The 18,377-nt window shown below is 40.4% G+C and overlaps 1 protein-coding gene across 2 annotated transcripts in view; it reads left to right on the top strand.

The window, feature by feature from the left end:
- The window catches only part of LOC111529479 (protein CASC4), a 128,720-nt gene extending 111,823 nt beyond the window's left edge, over nt 1-16,897 (top strand). Inside the window, exons 9-10 of one of the 2 annotated variants that reach the window (XM_023196348.1) lie at nt 3,361-3,528; nt 14,458-16,897. In XM_023196348.1, coding sequence (XP_023052116.1) covers nt 3,361-3,528; nt 14,458-14,528 — 239 coding nt within the window. In that variant the 3' untranslated portion in view covers nt 14,529-16,897. The remainder of the gene's footprint in view (nt 1-3,360; nt 3,529-14,457) is intronic. The other variant, XM_023196349.1, reaches the window with a different exon arrangement.
- Nucleotides 16,898-18,377: the final 1,480 nt, after the last annotated feature.

Below are 18,377 nucleotides of genomic sequence, written 5' to 3'. Positions count from 1 at the left end.
ACCTAAAAAAAGGAAATTTTACATTGTTCTGTTGGAATACTATAATAGGTACAAGTGGGACATTTCTTTATTCCATGTCTGACAGTATTAGTAAATGATATATATATTTTTTAGTACCTTGTCTTAGCCTAATTTTTTGAGTCTTCTGTATTTCATAACTTTGATTTTAAAATGAAGGCTGGGCGTGGTGGCTCACGTCTGTAATCCCAGCACTTTGGGAGGCCGAGGCGGGCAGATCACCTGAGGTCAGGAGTTCAAGACCAGCATGGCCAACATGGTGAAATCCTGTCTCTACTAAAAATACAAAAATTAGCCAGTCATGGTGGTGGGCGCCTGTAATCCTAGCTACTTAGGAGGCTGAAGCAGGAGAATCGCTTGAACCCGGGAGGTGGAGGTTGCAGTGAGCTGATACCAGGCTACTACACTCCAGCCTGGGTGACAGAGCGAGACTCGGTCTCAAAAAGAAAAAAAAAAAAAGAAAAAGAAAATATAGATTTCTGTAAATCTCTTTTTACTGCTTATATTGACATCATTTATTTTATTATTCAAAAAGAGATAATAAAACTCATCAAAATGTTTGATTTATAATTAGGAGACAGAGTGTTTTCTTACAAATAGCCTACCTATTCTCTTGTATGTTTCTTTTCTCTATTTCATCCACTTTTCTATTTATTTATTTATTGTACATACTCCAAGCTTATACTAGAATAGTTTTAAGATGAATTCATGCTCTTTTTATTGGCCCCAGTTACTCCAATTACTTCAGTCTCCTGTTGTCCCCACACCCTCCCTTCTTTTTTTTTTTTTTTTTTTTTTTTTGGAGACGGAGTTTCACTCTTGTTGCCCAGGCTGGAGTGCAATGGTGCAATCTCAGTGAGCGGCAACCTCTGCCTCCCGGGTTCAAGCAATTCTCCTGCCTCAGCCTCCCAAGTAGCTGGGATTACAGGCATGCACCACCATGCCTGCCTAATTTTGTATTTTAGTAGAGACAGGGTTTCTCTGTGTTGGTCAGGCTGGTCTTGAACTCCCAACCTCAGGTGATCTGCCTGCCTCTCTGCCTTTTCTTTTTTTTTACAGTCTTGTTCTGTCGCCCAGGCTGGAGTGCAGTGGCCCAGTCTCGGCTCACTGCAAGCTCTGCCTCCTGGGTTCACACCATTCTCCTGACTCAGCCTCCCCAGTAGCTGGGACTATAGGCGCCCACCACCACGCCCGACTAATTTTCTGTATTTTTAGTAGAGATGGTGTTTCACCATGTTAGCCAGGATGGTCTTGATCTCCTGATCTTGTGATCCGTCCGCCTTGGCCTCCCAAAGTGCTGGGATTACAGGCGTGAGCCACTGCACCCGGCCACGCCTTCCCTTCTTTAAAAGCCTCTGTAAGTGCAATTTGTCCTTTAATGATTTTCCTGATGGACTCTTTACCCAACAATTAGAAATACATTGGCTTGATGATGTGATGAACCATCTGTAGAATCGACCAGTACCCCCATAATTCTATTTGTACTTAACCTTTCTGTCCAAGCAAAGGAAGCTGTTAATTTTTTTCCTGAGCCATTGCAATGTAAATTTTATTTATTTATTTATCTATTTATTTATTTTTAGAGATAGAGTCTTGCTGGGGTGCAGTGGCACAATCGTAGCTCACTATAACCTCAAACTCCTGGCCTTAAATGATCCTCCTGCATCAACCTCCCAAGTAGATAAGACTACAGAAACCCGGCTAATTTTTTTTTTTTTTTTTTTTAAAGAGAAGAGGTCTCACTCTGTCACCCAGGCTGAAGTGCAGTGGCGATATCCTAACTCACTATAGCCTTGGACTCCTGGGCTTAAGCAATCCTCCTACCTTAGCCTCCTGAGTAGCTGAGACTATAGGTGTGGACCACCATACCCAGCTAATTTTTGTATTTTTTGTAGAGATGGATCTCACTATGTTACCCAGGCTGGTCTCGAACTCCTGGGCTTAAGCAATCCTCCCACCTTGGCCTCCCAAAGTACTGCTATGACAGGCATACGCCACTGCACCCAGCCTGCAATGTAAATTTTTGAAATATATTTTTAAAAATTTAGAACTATCACAGAAAGTTGTTAAATTTCTAAGTCTCAAATTCTTGCATTATTAGGAAGTTAATTTTATGGATTAAAATAAATCTACTTTTATGCTAAGTTAAACTTAATGTCTAAGTATAGTTTTAGTTGTACTTGCATTTCTAATTCAGATCCTAGTGTGCCTAACTTTTTTATTTTCAATGTCTAATTGTTGAATAGTTTTCTACAGTAAGTATTATGTCTATTTATCTTCTTTTTTTTTTTTTTGAGATGGAGTCTTGCTCTTGTCACCCAGGCTGGAGTGCAATGGCGCAATCTCGGCTCACTGCAGCCTCTGCCTCCCGGACTCAAGCAATTCTCCTGCCTCAGCCTCTTGTGTAGCTGGGATTACAGGCACCTGCCACCAAGCCTGGCTAATTTCTGTATTTTTAGTAGAGATGGGGTTTTACCATGTTTACGAGGCTGGTCTTGAACTACTGATCTCAGGTGATCCACCCACCTTGGCCTTCCATAGTGCCGGGATTACAGGTGTGAGCCACTGCACCAGGCCTGTCTTCTTGATGTCTAATGGTTATGAATGTGTACAATATAATGGCCTGATATAGGTCAGTTTTCTTAAGATTCCATTGACTTTTTTAAAAATCTGGCTTAGGAAATGAGAAGAGGTACACCAGAATTACTTGGGATTTTTTTTTTTTTTTTTTTTAAACCACTAGGGATTCTGATGGCTTACTTTCTTTGCCATCCCTTTTTGGAAATCCAAAACGTATGCCACCATACCCAGCTAAGTTTTGTATTTTTTGTAGAGAAAGGTTTTGCCATGTTGCCCAGGCTGGTGTCAAATTCTTGAGCTCAAGCAATCCACCCACCTCAGCCTCCCAAGGTTCTGGGATTACAAGCGTGGGCCACTGCACCAGGCCTAGATTTTCAAATTTTAAATATGTATCATATCTAGTAATAAAATAATGTATTCTCCTAAAATGTTAATTTAGACATACTTATATTAGAGAAGTCATTGGTTATTATGAAAACATTCCTAAAAATGGTGCCCATTTCTTTAAGCAATCATTCAAATCTTAAGTGGCAAGCACGAAAATAAACGCAAAAGAGAAATTCTTAATAAAAGTTATGTATTTTCAGAGTCTTCGCTCTTACATACTTTTGTCTTGGATAATCTTCACAAAATGTATCCTTTTATATCCAGTACCCCAAAAGTTGCCAGGTTTCACTTGTCTACTTTCTGGTCTGCCTTCAGTATAGATTCCTTCTTTTCTTCTCTCTTTACTCTTGAATTAATCCTCTACCTACTTCACAGGCCGATTCTTTGATGAGAATGAATCCCCTGTTGATCCGCAGCATGGCTCTAAACTGGCGGATTATAATGGGGATGATGGTAACGTAGGTGAGTATGAGGCAGACAAGCAGGCTGAGCTGGCTTACAATGAGGAAGAAGATGGTGATGGTGGAGAGGAAGACGTCCAAGGTGAGCGTGGGCCTGGCCTCCATGCTATAACCATGAAACCCACCTCTAAGTTTTTTGGTTGAATTTGTGTAGAATTTTCCCCACCTATTAGTGGCAGTGTAACCTAAATTTTTTGTTTTTTCTTTGAGATGGAATTTTGCTCTTGTTGCCCAGGCTGCGGCACGATCTCAGCTCACTGCAACCTCCACCTTCCAGGTTCAAGCGATTCTCCTGCCTCAGCCTCCCGAGTAGCTGGGATTACAGGCATGCACCACCACGCCTGGCTAATTTTGTATTTTCAGTAGAGACGGGGTTTCTCCATGTTGGTCAGGCTGGTCTCAAACTCCCGACCTCAGGTGATCCACCCGCCTCAGGCTCCCAAAGTGTTGGGATTACAGGCGTGAACCGCTGCACCCAGCCAACCTCAGTATTAATACAAAGAGGTTCTGTGCAGTTTTTCAGTTTTATTTTGAAAACTGTTTTATAATAGTGGCATTTGTAAATCTATAAATTATTTTAATTTTTAAAAATTTTGGTTATGTGTATTATTGATACAGCTACAATTTAAAACTTAGAATCTTCAGAAATTTTAGAATTAAATTGTTTAAAATGACTCTAGACTACCTAAGGCAAATGCTCCTAGACGATACACTTTTCCAGTTTCTCATCTAAAAACATTTCATTACAAATATTGCCCAGGTAGCTTTTTTGTTATAAGGAAAGCCACAAAGGGAATGGTCTTCTCCATACTGAAGATAAGATTATTTCACCACTGACACAGCAGAGGAAGGCTATTTTTGAATTTTTTCTGAGAGGCTTAAAATTTATATTTAACAATCAATGTGTGAAGATTTGTTTTATATTTATTACACAGATTCAACATATTTTTCTTATTCACTGTGTTACTTCTGCTGAGCATTTAACTTAATGAAAGTTCAGAATCTACCTGTGTGCATGCAGCCCTACCCATGCATGCATATCAGAGTGTTTTTCTCTATTGCAAGTTTTTAGGCCAGTTTTCTGCCTGCTTATATTGTTTAGTAGTATTTGTGGAGCTATTTCTCTTTTCTGTAAAAGTTGATTGTGACGTTAGTGTGTGATACGTTAAATTTTTATGTGATGCATGGAAATTTTTCATCATAACATGCTTTGATTTCTTCCTTACCTGTTTTAAAAGTAATTAAATTTTTATTTAGACTTATGACAAGCATTGTTTTTATAAAACCCAGAAGAAAATGTAGTTGTTCTACAAAATTATATGGTTTGTAGAAAAAAGGGAAACTAGAGACTCTGACTTCTACCTAGGCACTGTTATAATGGTTCATTTAGTTTAGGAAAATTATGATTACTGGGGATAGAAAAGAGATTAATATGTGCTAGGAGTTATATAAGGTTATATTTATAAGAATTTCTCAAACACTTTTTGGTAATATTGATATTGGTATACATATAACCTTACAATATTATGTACTTTTTCTGTAATCTCATCCTTTTTTCATAAATTTTATCTTTTTTTTCTCATTGCTTTTGTGATTTGTTTGGATTATATTTGTTTGCAATTATTTATAATGTTTTAAGGTTTTTTCATGCATGTATATCATATCAGCAATTAGATTGTAAGCTCTTGGAGGGCAGGAGTTTTTATTTATTTTGCCTTCCATTTTGTTTGTATCCTTTTCGACCTTCATGCCCACCTCCCACAGTACTTTGCACATTACCCACCTGCCACAGTACTTTGCACATTGTCATTAACTGATAATGATATGCTTTTCTCACTGAGCTTTTATTCTTATAACTGTGACTAGGGTAATAACTCTTTAACTTCTGGTCTTATAAGCTGCTTGGTTTACACTTTCAATATTCTCTAATTTTTTTAAGGGCTTTTTCATCTCATTGGATAATTTTGAGATTTTTATTATAATGGTTTATCTCAGTCTTTGTTTTCAGTCATTTTTTATATTTTGTCTATCTTAAAGTTGGTAATTGTCACAAAATTTTGATTTAATATGTGTATGGGTTTCGATCTATGGTACGTAAATTTATTTTCAGTGCCTTCTCTCTCCCTTTCTTGTACTCTTCTCCTTCTTCCTCTCCTGGTTCTCACTGCCACCTTCTACTTCAAGTCCCCAAGACCCTCATGTTGTCCTCCCCTTCCTTTCACAAGAAAATAGATTCTAAGGATTGAAGAAATGACAAAAGATGATGTCCTCAGTGAAGTAGAGAAGGGGTTGTTACATTTTTGGATTTCCCTGTTTGCAAGTTAATCTCACTGGAACTGAGTGTTGCCATTTACCATTTTTTGTCTCATTCTGGCATTCTCTAGATGATAGTGGCAGGATAGAGCACCTACAAAGGGTACCAGGAACAAAAAGATGCAGGAACATCAGCTCCAACAAATAAAGAGGGCTAAGCAAGGAATACTGAGGAGACTTAAATAATTGTTAACATGTTTCCAGGGATTCTTTTTTTAATTGAGATGGAGTCTTGCTCTGTCACCCAGGCTGAAGCTGAATCTTCTGTTGTAGAGTTGGGTTTGTTTTATTTTTTTTTTTTTTTTTTTGAGACGGAGTCTCACTCTGTCATCCAGGCTGGAGTGCAGTGGTGCAATCGCAGCTCACTGCAACCTCTGCTTCCTGGGTTCAAGCAATTCTCTTGCCTCAGCCTCCTGAATAGCTGGGACTACAGCCGTGCACCACCATGTCCATCTAAGTTTTGTATTTTTAGTAGAGATGGGGTTTCACCATGTTGGCCAGGCTGGTTTGAACTCCTGACCTCAAGTGATCCACCTGCCTCAGCCTCCCAAAGTGCTGGGATTACAGGCATGAGCCACCACACCTGGCCATCCAGGGATTCTTTTTTTTTTTTGTTTTTATTTTTTTTTTTTTTTTTTTTTGAGACGGAGTCTTGCTCTGTCGCCTGGGCTGGAGTGCAGTGGCCCAATCTCAGCTCACTGCAAGCTCCGCCTCCCAGGTTTTACGCCATTCTCCTGCCTCAGCCTCCGGAGTAGCTGGGACTACAGGCGCCCGCCACCCCGCCCGGCTAGGTTTTTTTTTTTTTGTATTTTTAGTAGAGACGGGGTTTCACCGTGTTAGCCAGGATGGTCTCGATCTCCTGACGTCGTGATCCTCCCGTCTCGGCCTCCCAAAGTGCTGGGATTACAGGCTTGAGCCACCGCACCCGGCCCAGGGATTCTTTAGGTATATTATTAACCGTCCAAAAAGTAGGGAGAGGTAATTATGGCTGTTCCCTAATTTATCAACAAATTGGATTCCAAATGTTCATTACTGTGCCAATGTGGAAATAATGGTTGCATTCCCAGTACGGTTTGCACTTGTAGCCAAAGCAGGCAGAACACAGAGTAGAAAAAAACATTAGTCAGCCAGGCACAGTGGCTCACACCTGTGATTCCAGCACTTTGGGAGGCCAAGGCGGGCGGATCACCTGAGTTCAGGAGTTCAAGACCAGCCTGGCCAACATCTCTACTAAAAAATACAAAAATTAGCTGGACGAGGTGGCGGTGCCTATAGTCCCAGCTACTCGGGAGGCTGAGGCAGGAGAATTGCTTGAACCCGGGAGGCAGAGGTGTGGTAAGCCGAGATCGCACCATTGCCCTCCAGCCTAGGTAACAGAACGAGACTCTGTCTCAAAAAAAGAAAGAAAGAAAGAAAAAAACATTAGTCTAGAATCAAGAGATAGTCTGTGTATTGCTTTTCAAGTCACTTAAACTCTCTGGGCCACAATTTCTTCATCTGTATGAAGACTGCTGAATTAGAATACATGATCTTTCTCAGTTTTAAAATTCTGTGGCCACATTCAAGTTGGAATCACTATATATATAACACAAGTATTACAAGAAAATATGTTTCAGATTTCAGGATGTCTGAAACAGATCTATTCCCAAATCCATGAAAGAAAGTAGAAACTTTATTGCTACCATTGTGACTCTACAGCGAAAGATAACAAAAAATGAAGCACACACTTACTGTTCTATTGATAGGGGCTCTTCTCTGCTCTCTAGTAGTAGGAGTAGTTTCTTAAGTTGTGAGGTCCCTAGGATTAGAGATTCCAGTTGCAGGATAAGATTCTGGCTTCACCTAAGTATACTCCGGCTTTGGTCTCCAAAATTGTATATTATGAATTGAGGCTTTGGCAGCATATCTGCCAGTAGGGAGCTGAAGCATTCCAGCCTTATCTCTGATACCTGTTCATTACATTATTAATCACTGGGGTCAGCACTACTTGTAGAGCGTTTTGTAGAATTAAGTGAGGCCTAGTTTTCCTGTGTTTACAATTATTTATATACATAATTATACATATAAATTATATATTAATATTTATATAAAATATACATATTATATATTTTAATAAAATATGTTTGCATATTTATATTTATATAGATATATAAATGGTTGCATATTTATATTTATATAGATATATAAATGGTTATATATTTATATCATATTTATTATATATTTCTACTATATATTTATAATATATTTCTATTATATATATATATATATATTTTTTTTTTTTTTTGAGACAGGGTCTCCCTCTGTCACCCAGGCTGGAGTGCAGTGACATGATCATGGCTCACTGCAGCCTCGACCTCTTGGGGTCAAGTGATCCTCCCACCTCAGCCTCCTGAGCATCTGGGACTACAGGCACACACCACCACGGCTGGCTAGTGTTTTGTATTTTTTGTAGTGGCAGGGTTTAGCCATGTTTCCCATGTTTCCCAGGCTGGTCTTAAACTCCTGGACTCAAGCAATCAGGCCACCTTGGTCTCCCAAAGTGCTGGGATTACAGGCATGAGCCACTGCACCTGGCTCCTCACTGGCTTTTTGCCTTTTTGCTCCTAGTTCTTGCTTTTTTTTTTTTTTTTTTTAATTTTTTAAATTTTCTAAGATGGGGTCTTGGTATGTTGCCCAGGCTGGTTTCAAACTCCTGAGCTCAAGCTATCCACTTGCCTAAGCCTCCCAAAGTGTTGGGATCACAGGTGTGAGCCACTGCACCCAGGCGGTAGAGCTTTCTTTCTTTTTTTTTTTTATTTTGTCGCCCAGGCTGGAGTACAATGGTGTGATCTCAACTCACTGCAACCTCCCCCTCCCAGGTTCAAGCAATTCTCTTGCCTCAGCCTCCTGAGTAGCTGGAATTACAGGCGTCAGCCACCACGTCCAGCTAATTTTTGTATTTTTACTAGAGACAGGGTTTCACCATGTTGGCCAGGCTGGTCTTGAACTCCTGACCGCATGATCTGCCCGCCTCTGCTTCCCAAAGTGCTGGGATTACAGGGGTGAGAAGCCACACCCAGCCATGTTAGCACTTTCTTTAATGGAGGTAGGCTTTCTTGACTTCAGAGGGAATTTAGTAGTTATTTAATAAATTATGGATGTCTTTAAAATATTTCCTTTAATATTCATTTTACCTTGATGAACGATATAATATTTTGCTGCTTCCTAAAATGAACTAAAATACTAGTTCTTGTATTTAGTGGTTATCTGTTATTCTACATTAGATTTGGTTAGGTGATTTCATAATCACGTACTACTGCTTGTTTGTTTTTGTTTTTTGAGACAGAGTCTTGCTCTGTCGCCCAGGCTGGAGTGCAGTGGCACAATCTCGGCTCACTGCAACCTCCGCCTCCTGGGTTCACGCCATTCTCCTGCCTCAGCCTCCCGAGTAGCTGGAACTACAGGCGCCTGCCACTATACCCAGCTAATTTTTTGTATTTTTAGTAGAGATGGGGTTTCACCTTGTTAGCCAGGATGGTCTTGATCTCCTGACCTCGTGATCCGCCCACCTTGGCCTCCCAAAGTGCTGGGATTATAGGCGTGACCCACTGCGCCTGGCCTTTTTGGGATTTTGTTTGTTTGTTTCACTGTAAGCTCTGCCTTCTGGGTTCACGCCATTCTCCTGCCTCAGCCTCCCCAGTAGCTGGGACTACAGGCTCCTGCCACCACTCCCGGCTGAATTTTGTAATATTTTTAGTAGAAACAGGGTTTCACCGTGTTAGCCAGGAGGGTGTGATCCGCCCGCCTCGGCCTCCCAAAGTGCTGGGATTACAAGTATGAACCACCGCGCCTGGCCCTTTTTGGAGTTTTTAAGTGAACAGATGAAAAGCGAAATCAGGATAAGAGCAAATGTCTAGGAACAGAAAAACAAATCTATTCCTAGCTCATGTACTTAACAAACATGATCTAGTTCCTAAAATTATTTGGACCTGTAAGCATCTTCTCAGGAAAACAGAGATAACAACTGTGTTATCTCTGTTTTGTGTTACACTAAAATATAACACTAAAAATATTACGCTGAATGGTGTGAACCCGGGAGGCGGAGCTTGCCGTGAGCCAAGATCGTGCCACTGCACTCCAGTTTGGGCGACAGAGCAAGACTCTGTCTCAAAAAAAAGCCCCAAAAGTGGCTGGGTGCGGTGGCTCATGCCTGTAATCTAGCACTTTGGCAGGCCGAGGCAGGTGGATCTCCTGAGGTCAGGAGTTCGAGACCAGTCTGGCCAACATGGTAAAACCCCGTTTCTACTAAAAATACAAAAAAAATTAGCTGGGCGTGGTGCGGGGGGGTTTGGGGGGGCGCCTGTAATCTCAGCAACTCGGGAGGCTGAGGCAGGGGAATTGCTGGAACCTGGGAGGCGGAGGTTGCAGTGAGCCGAGATCTCGCCATTGCACTCCAGCCTGGGCCACAACAGCGAGACTCCCCCTCAAAAAAAAAAAAGAAAAAGCCGGGCGCTGTGCCTCAGGTGAGGCCTGTAATACTAGCACTTTGGGAGCCCGAGGCAGGTGTATCACGAAGTCAGGAGTTCGAGACCAGCCTAACCAACATGGTGAAACCTCCTCTCTACTAAAACAGAAAAATACAAAAGTTATCCGGGCATGGTGGCGCATGCCTGTAATCCCAGCTATTCAAGAGGCTGAGGCAGGAGAATCGCTTGAACCTGGGAGGCGGAGGTTGCAATGAGCCGAATTTGTGCTACTGCATTCCAGCCTGGGCAACAGAGTGAGACTCCGTCTCAAAAAAAAAAAATTCCAAAAAGTAAAGACACCTTTTCCTTTCAATAACTTTCCTGTTACATTTTTAGAAAATTATCCATTGCTCCATGATGATTAAGTCTTAATTTAATTGTTATATTAAAGTCCTAAAAGATGTGTTTATAGCCATAAGGTGAGGTTCTATAATGTGGATCCTAAGGAGAGCTTTCTGGAGAGGTGCCCGTGATTATTTTCCCTTTTATTATTTTTTTTATTTATTTATTTATTTTTTTATTTTTTTATTTTTTTATTTTTTTTTGAGACGGAGTCTCGCTCTGTCACCCAGGCTGGAGTGCAGTGGCCGATCTCAGCTCACTGCAAGCTCCGCCTCCCAGGTTCACGCCATTCTCCTGCCTCAGCCTCCCGAGTAGCTGGGACTACAGGCGCCCGCCACCTCGCCCGGTTAGATTTTTGTATTTTTTAGTAGAGACGGGGTTTCACCGTGTTAGCCAGGATGGTCTCGATCTCCTGACCTCGTGATCCACCCGTCTCGGCCTCCCAAAGTGCTGGGATTACAGGCTTGAGCCACCGCGCCCGGCCTATTTTCCCTTTTAAAAACAAAGATAGGCTGGGCGTGGTGGCTCACGCCTGTAATCCCAGCACTTTGGGAGGCCGAGGTGGGCGGATTACCAGGTCAGGAGTTTCAGACCATCCTGACTAACACACTGAAACCCTGTCTGTACTAAAAAAAAGACAAAAAAAATAGCTGGGCGTAGTGGTGGGTGCCTGTAGTCCCAGCTACGCGGGAGGCTGAGGCAGGAGAAGGGCGTGAACCTGGGAGGTGGAGCTTGCAGTGAGCCGAGATCATGCCACTGCACTCCAGCCTGGGCGACACAGGGAGACTGCGTCTCAAAAAAAAAAAAAAAAAAAAAAAAAAATTATTTTTAAGTAAAGAGTTATTTGATAAGGAATTGATTAGCATGTATATAAAGTAAAAGTGTGAAAATTGATATAATTTCAGGCTTTAACGCATATTAAGACAGATTTGGGATTATCATACCTAGTGGATTATACTATTTAAAGATATCACTTCTCGGGCTTTTGTCTGAGATCAAGTGTACTATTTAAAGATAGATCATTTGTTAAGAATATGGGGTAGTCTCGGTGCAGTGGTCACAGCTGTAATCCCAGCACTTTGGGAAGCTAAGGTGGGCAGATTACTTGAACCCAGGAGTTAAAGACCAGCCTAGACAACATGGTGAAACCCTGTCTCCACAAAAAAAAAAATGGAAAAATTAGCCGGGCATGGTGGTGTGTGCCTATAGTCCCAGCTACTCAGAAAGTTGAGGTGGGAGGATCCTTTGAGCCCTGGGAGGTCAAGGCTGCAGTGAGCTGAGACTGTGCCACTGTACTCCAACCTGTGATGGGAGTGATGGGAGTGAGACCTTGTCTCAAAAAAAAAAAAAAAAAGGGTGGAAAATGGTTGTCCAAAATTCTAGAAATGAAAATTTCTGTAAGTTTAACAGGAAAGTTGTTGAAAAAGAAAGTTGGTTTGTTTGACTTTTTTTTTTTTTTTTTTTTGAGATAGGCTTTAGCTCTGTTACCCAGGCTGGAGTACAGTGGTGTCATCTCTGCTTACTGCAACCTCCACCTCCTAGGCTCAAGCAATCCTCCTACCTCAGTCTCCTGAGTAGCTGGGACTACAGGTATACACAACCATGCCTTGCTAAATTTTGAATTTTTAGTAGAGACTGGGTTTCAGCATGTTGCCCAGTCTGGTCTCGAACTCCTGAGCTCAAGTGATCTGCCTGCCTCTGCCTCCCAAAGTGATGGGACTGCAAGCTTGCACAACCATGCCCAGCCTGTTTTGTCATTTTTGAAAGAAGAAAGTTTTAGAGTGTTAAAACCTCTTATACCTAAAGTAATAGTTTTCAGAAAACTATAGTATACATATGAATTTAGATTCCAATGTATAACTTCATTTAAATTATATTAACAAAAATTAAGCTATTGGGTAATAGTATCTGTGAACCAGAATGTAAGAAAAGTGATTTTTTAAGTCTGCAGAGAAGCCAAAAGATATCATAAAAATCCATGGTGAAACCCCATCTCTACTAAAAATATAAAAATTAGCTGGGTGCAGTGGTGGGTGCCTATAGTCCCAGCCAAAAAAAAAAAAAAAATCCAAGTACTCCAAAGGGACTCTCCAAGGCTCTGATCAAAATACTTTTCATTCTTGTTCTAATATAATTTTTTTTTTTTTTTTTTTTTTTGAGACGGAGTCTCGCTCTGTCGCCCGGGTTGGAGTGCAGTGGCCGGATCTCAGCTCACTGCAAGCTCCGCCTCCCGGGTTCCCGCCATTCTCCTGCCTCAGCCTCCCGAGTAGCTGGGACTACAGGCGCCCGCCACCTCGCCCAGCTAGTTTTTTGTATTGTTAGTAGAGACAGGGTTTCACCGTGTTAGCCAGGATGATCTCGATCTCCTGACCTCGTGATCCGCCCATCTCGGCCTCCCAAAGTGCTGGGATTACAGGCTTGAGCCACCGCGCCCAGCCTCTAATATAATTTTAATACTCTTGGCTGAGGCCGGTGGATCACTTGAGCCCATGAGTTCCAGACCAGCCTGGGCAACAGGGCAAAATCCTGTCTTTACAAAAAATACAAAATGTAGCCAGGTGTGGTGATGTGCACCTGTGGTCCCAGCTACCTGGGAGGTTGAGGTGGGAGGATTACTTGAGGCCGGGAGGTCGAGGCTGCAAGTGAGCCATGATAACACCACTACACTTGAGCCTGGCCAACAGAGCAATATTCTGTCTCAAACAAACGAACACAACTCTTGAGCAGTCTCATTTCAAGACCTGTAATTTGCAGCAAAATTAGAAAAGAAGGATTGCTATTGGCAGGTAAACTGACAACAAGGCAAAGTGACAACTCATAGCCAAGAAAGAACCAGAAAAATCTGTAATAGTCACCTAAATCAAACTCCATAGCACTACTTGGAGTAATTTAATATAGCTACTCAAAGAGGCTTTGAGGATTTTATTAACAGTAATCTTTTTTTTTTTCTGTTTAGTTAAGAAAAGGTTAAATTTTGATTGTTATACTCCATTTAGGAAGCCAAGAGGAAGCTATTTGCAGAGAGGCAAAGAAATTCACTAAAATGTTAAATGTTGGAATTATGAGTGACTTTTATTTTTCTATCTTTTATAATTTTTACAATACTAATATTGGATACTTTTATAATTAGAAAAAAATTGATTTTTAAAAGCCTGAAAATGTGTACAGAAATGTTTCTACCAAAGCTTTAATTTAAAGAACTAAATATCATCTATATAGAAATAATATATTTAGGCTGGGCACTGTGACTCAACGTCTGTAATCCCAGCACTTTAGGAGGCCAAGGTGGGCAGATCACCTGAGGTGAGGAGTTCGAGACCAGCCTGGCCAACATGGTAAAACCCCGTCTCTACTAAATATACAAAAATTAGCCAGGCATGGTGAACAGGTGCTTGTAGTCCCAACTACTTGGGAGGCTGAGGTAGGAGAATTGCTTGATCCTGGGAGACAGAGGTTGCAGTCAGCCAAGATCGCACCACTGCACTCCAGCCTAGGCAACGGAGTGAAAGTCCGTCTCAAAAAAAAAAAAAAGAAAAGAGACTATATTTATATAAAAATATTAACTTCTCAATATTTGTGGGTTCCTAAAGTTTTGCTAGCTATGTCTATCTGGCTCTATTTCTGCTTGTCTGTCATCTATGTCTATTTTTTAAAGATTTGTTAATCTTGCAAAATAGTTCCACATACTTTTCACTCTTTAGCCAAGCAGCTAAGAAATAGAACACTATTTGTACTAGGTATAAAATAACAAGCAGGAAACTACCTTAAGGCTGAGAAAAACTGAGACATTAATTGGATTTCTGCAGTGATTTAAAAAATAGTATGTTGATAGAAAATTATTTTACTTACAGATGATGAAGAACGAGAGCTTCAAATGGATCCTGCCGACTATGGAAAGCAACATTTCAATGATGTCCTTTAAGTCCTAAAGGAACGCTTCAGAAAACCTAAAGTGCTGTAAAATGAAATCATTCTACTTTGTCCTTTTTGACTTGTGTTGTAAAGATGAGTTGTATCAATTGTAAAGATACATTGAGATAGAATTAAGGAAAAACTTTAATGAAGGAATGTACCCATGTACATATGTGAACTTTTTCATATTGTATTATCAAGGTATAGACTTTTTTGCTTATGATAGAGTTAAGCCAAAAACAGCTAATCTTTGCATCTAAAGCAAACTAATGTATATTTCACATTTTATTGAGCCGACTTATTTCCACAAATAGATAAACAGGACAAAATGGTTGTACAAGTTATATGTGGCATAGCATAACCACAGTAGGAACAGAACAGATATTCAGCAGAAAACTTTTTATACACTAATTTTTTTTTTTTTTTTTTTGGATACAGAGTTTTAGTCTTGTTTCCCAGGCTGGAGTGCAATGGCACAATCTCAGCCCACTGCAACCTTCATTCCACCTCCTGGGTTCAGGCAATTCTCCTGCCTTAGCCTCCCAAGTAGCTGGGATTACAGGCACCCACCACCATGCCCAGCTAATTTTTGTATTTTTAATAGAGAGCTAATAATTGTATATTTGAGATGGGTTTCACCATGTTGGCCAGGCTGGTCTTGAACTCCTGACCTCAGGTGATCCTCCTGCCTTGGCCTCCCAAAGTGCTGGGACTACAGGTGTGAGCCACTGCGCCCAGTCTACACACTAATTCTTGTTAGCCCAACAGCTGTTCTATTCTATCTACCCCTCATTTCATGCTCAAGGAGTCATACCTAGAATAGTTACACATAAGAGGAAAACTAGAAGTCAAACACTGGTCAGTATGTATACAGAGTCACCTCCCTACTCCTTTTATTTTACATGAGTGCTGATGTGTTTTGGCAGATGAGCTTTCAGCTGAGGCCTGATGGAAGTTGAGATAACCTGCAAAGACATAACAATATTTATGAGTTATATCTTAATTCTTGAAATTGTGGAATGCATGGTTGACAATATAGTTTTAATTTTTATCTTTTCAAGTAATACCAGTACTATTTAACTATAGCCAGAACTGGCTAAAATTTTTATATTTTCAGAGTTGAAGTTGGTGAAGACATTCATGATGTAAACACCAGATCCTGAAAGGGGTTAAATCTACTTTGAAATGAATCTGCAATCAGTATTTCAAAGCTTTTCTGGTAATTTTAGTGATCTTATTTGACTAGACTTTTTCAGAAGTACTAAATAAGGAATTTTAACAGGTTTTTATTCATGCACAGATAAATAGAAGTACAGTGAGGTCTATAGCCATTTTATTAAAATAGCTTAAAAGTTTGTAAAAAAATGAATCTTTGTAATTACTTAATATGTTAGTTAAGAACCCATCAAGCTTATATTTGCTGGACTTACAAATTATTTTAAATGCATTTATCTTTTTTGACACTATTCAGTGGAATGTGTAAACTAGCTAATTCTTGTTTCTGATTTAAAGCACTTTTAAATCTTATCCTGCTCCCTAAAAACAAAAATAATTTTTGATCAAAAGGTTTTGATCACAAGGGGAAATTTAAGATTGTTAACCCTGTTTTTCAGAAGGGCTACTGTTAATTGCACATAAACATGAAATGTGTTTTCCCCTGTGTACTAACAGATTCTAGTCAAAATTCAAACTTATAGTGGTAAAGAAACAGGCTGTTCACTTGTTGAGGTGCAAAAATTCTTAAGACTTCTGTTTGAAATTGCTCCATGACTAGGAAAAGATGTAGTGGTTTACTAAAATTGTTTTTCCACCATGTCAAATTAAACAATTCATGCCTTTATAGGGTCAGGCCTACAATGAATAGGTATGGTGGTTCACAGAATTTTTAAAATAGAGTTAAAGGGAAGTGATGTACATTTTGGGGACATTAGGGTAGGGAGATGAATCAAAAAATACTCCTAGTAATACTTTATATTTAATACTGCAAAAGCTTTACAAATGGAAACCATGCAATTACCTGCCTTAGTTCTTTTATCATAAAAACAATCACTTGGTTGGTTGTATTGTAGCTATTACTTATACAGCAACATTTCTTCAATTAGCAGTGTAGATATTTTATAAACAAATCTTGGACCAATTGATAATATTTCTGACTGTATTAATATTTTAGTGCTATAAAATACTATGTGAATCTCTTAAAATTTATCTGACATTTTACAGTCTGTATTAGACATACTGTTTTTATAATGTTTTACTTCTGCCTTAAGATTTAGGTTTTTTAAATGTATTTTTGCCCTGAATTAAGTGTTAATTTGATGGAAAACTCTGCTTTTAAAATCATCATTTACTGGGTTCTAATAAATTAAAAATTAAACTTGTTTCACTGTGTTGCTTATTCTAATACATACACAAACATCACACTCATGAAGTAAATACATTTTAACACTAAAATCTGAGTAAGTTTAGCACTCGTTTTAAGTTAAGCTAAACTAAAAAACCAAATATTTCTTTTTTTTTTTTTTGAAACAGAGTCTCACTCTCTTGCCCAGGCTGGAGTGCAGTGGCACATCTCGGCTTACTGCAATCTCTGGCTCCCAGATTCAAGCAATTCTCCTGCCTCAGCCTCCCAAGTAGCTGGGATTAGAGTCACATGCCACCACACCCGGGTAATTTTTGTATCTTTGGTAGAGATGGGGTTTCACCATGTTGGCCAGGCTGGTCTTGAACTCCTGACCTCAGGTGATCTACCTGCCTTGCCCCCCAAAGTGCTGGGATTACAGGCATGAGCTACCATACCCGGCCTGAAAACCAAATATTTTTACACCAGGGCTCTTTACTGTAGGTCTAGTTTATTCAACAAATATTGAATGCCTATTATGTGCCCAGCATTGTTCTAGGTATTAAGATAAGTGGATAAGCTAGACAAGGTCTCTGTTCGCATGGAGTGTACATTCAAGTGGGGACAGTCAGACAGTACACAAGTAAATAAATGAACAAGATAACTTTAAATAGTGTTAAAGAGCTATTAAAAGTTTTGGCCCGGCATGGTGGCTCACACCTGTAATCCCAGCACTTTGGGAGGCCGAAGCAGGCGGATCACCAGGTAGAGTTTGAGACCAGCCTGATCAACATGGTGAAACTCTGTCTCTATTTAAAAAATACAAAAATTAGCCGGGCATGGTAGTGTGCACCTGTAATCCCAGCTACTCGGGAGGCTGAGGCAGGAGAATCACTTGAACCCAGGAGGCGGAGGTTGCAGTGAGCCGAGATCGCGCCACTGCACTCCAGCCTGGGCAACAGAGCAAAACTCTTGTCTCAGAAAAAAAGCAACAACATACTTACGAGGAAATGTATTAGTCTGTTTTCACACTGCTATAAAGGTACTACCTGAGACTCAGTAATTTATATAGGAAAAAGCTTTAATTGACTCACAGTTCTACATGGCTGGGGAGGCCTCAGGAAACTTCCAATCATGATGGAAGGCAAAATGGAAGCAAGGCAAATCTTACATGGTGGCAGGAGAGAGTGTGCACACAGGAAACTGCCATTTTTAAAAAGTTTTTATTTTTATTTTTTATTTTTTGAGATGGAGTTTTACTCTTGTTGCCCAGGCTGGAGTGCAGTGGTGTGATCTCAGCTCACCACAACCTCCACCTCTCAGGTTCAAGCAATTCTCCTTCCTCAGCCTCCCGAGTAGCTGGGATTACAGGCATGTACCACCTCGTCCGGCTAATTTTGTATTTTTAGTAGAGACGGGGTTTCTCCATGTTGGTCAGGCTGGTATCGAACTCCCGACCTCAGGTGATCTGCCCGCCTCGGTCTCCCAAAGTGCTGGGCTTACAGGTGTGCGCCACTGCGC

The sequence above is a fragment of the Piliocolobus tephrosceles genome, unplaced genomic scaffold (genome assembly GCF_002776525.5).
Source record: "Piliocolobus tephrosceles isolate RC106 unplaced genomic scaffold, ASM277652v3 unscaffolded_108, whole genome shotgun sequence".
In the NCBI taxonomy this organism is placed as follows: Eukaryota; Metazoa; Chordata; class Mammalia; order Primates; family Cercopithecidae; genus Piliocolobus; species Piliocolobus tephrosceles.
The sequence above is the reverse complement of the archived record's forward strand: the minus strand, read 5'-3'. Positions and strand labels throughout refer to the sequence as shown.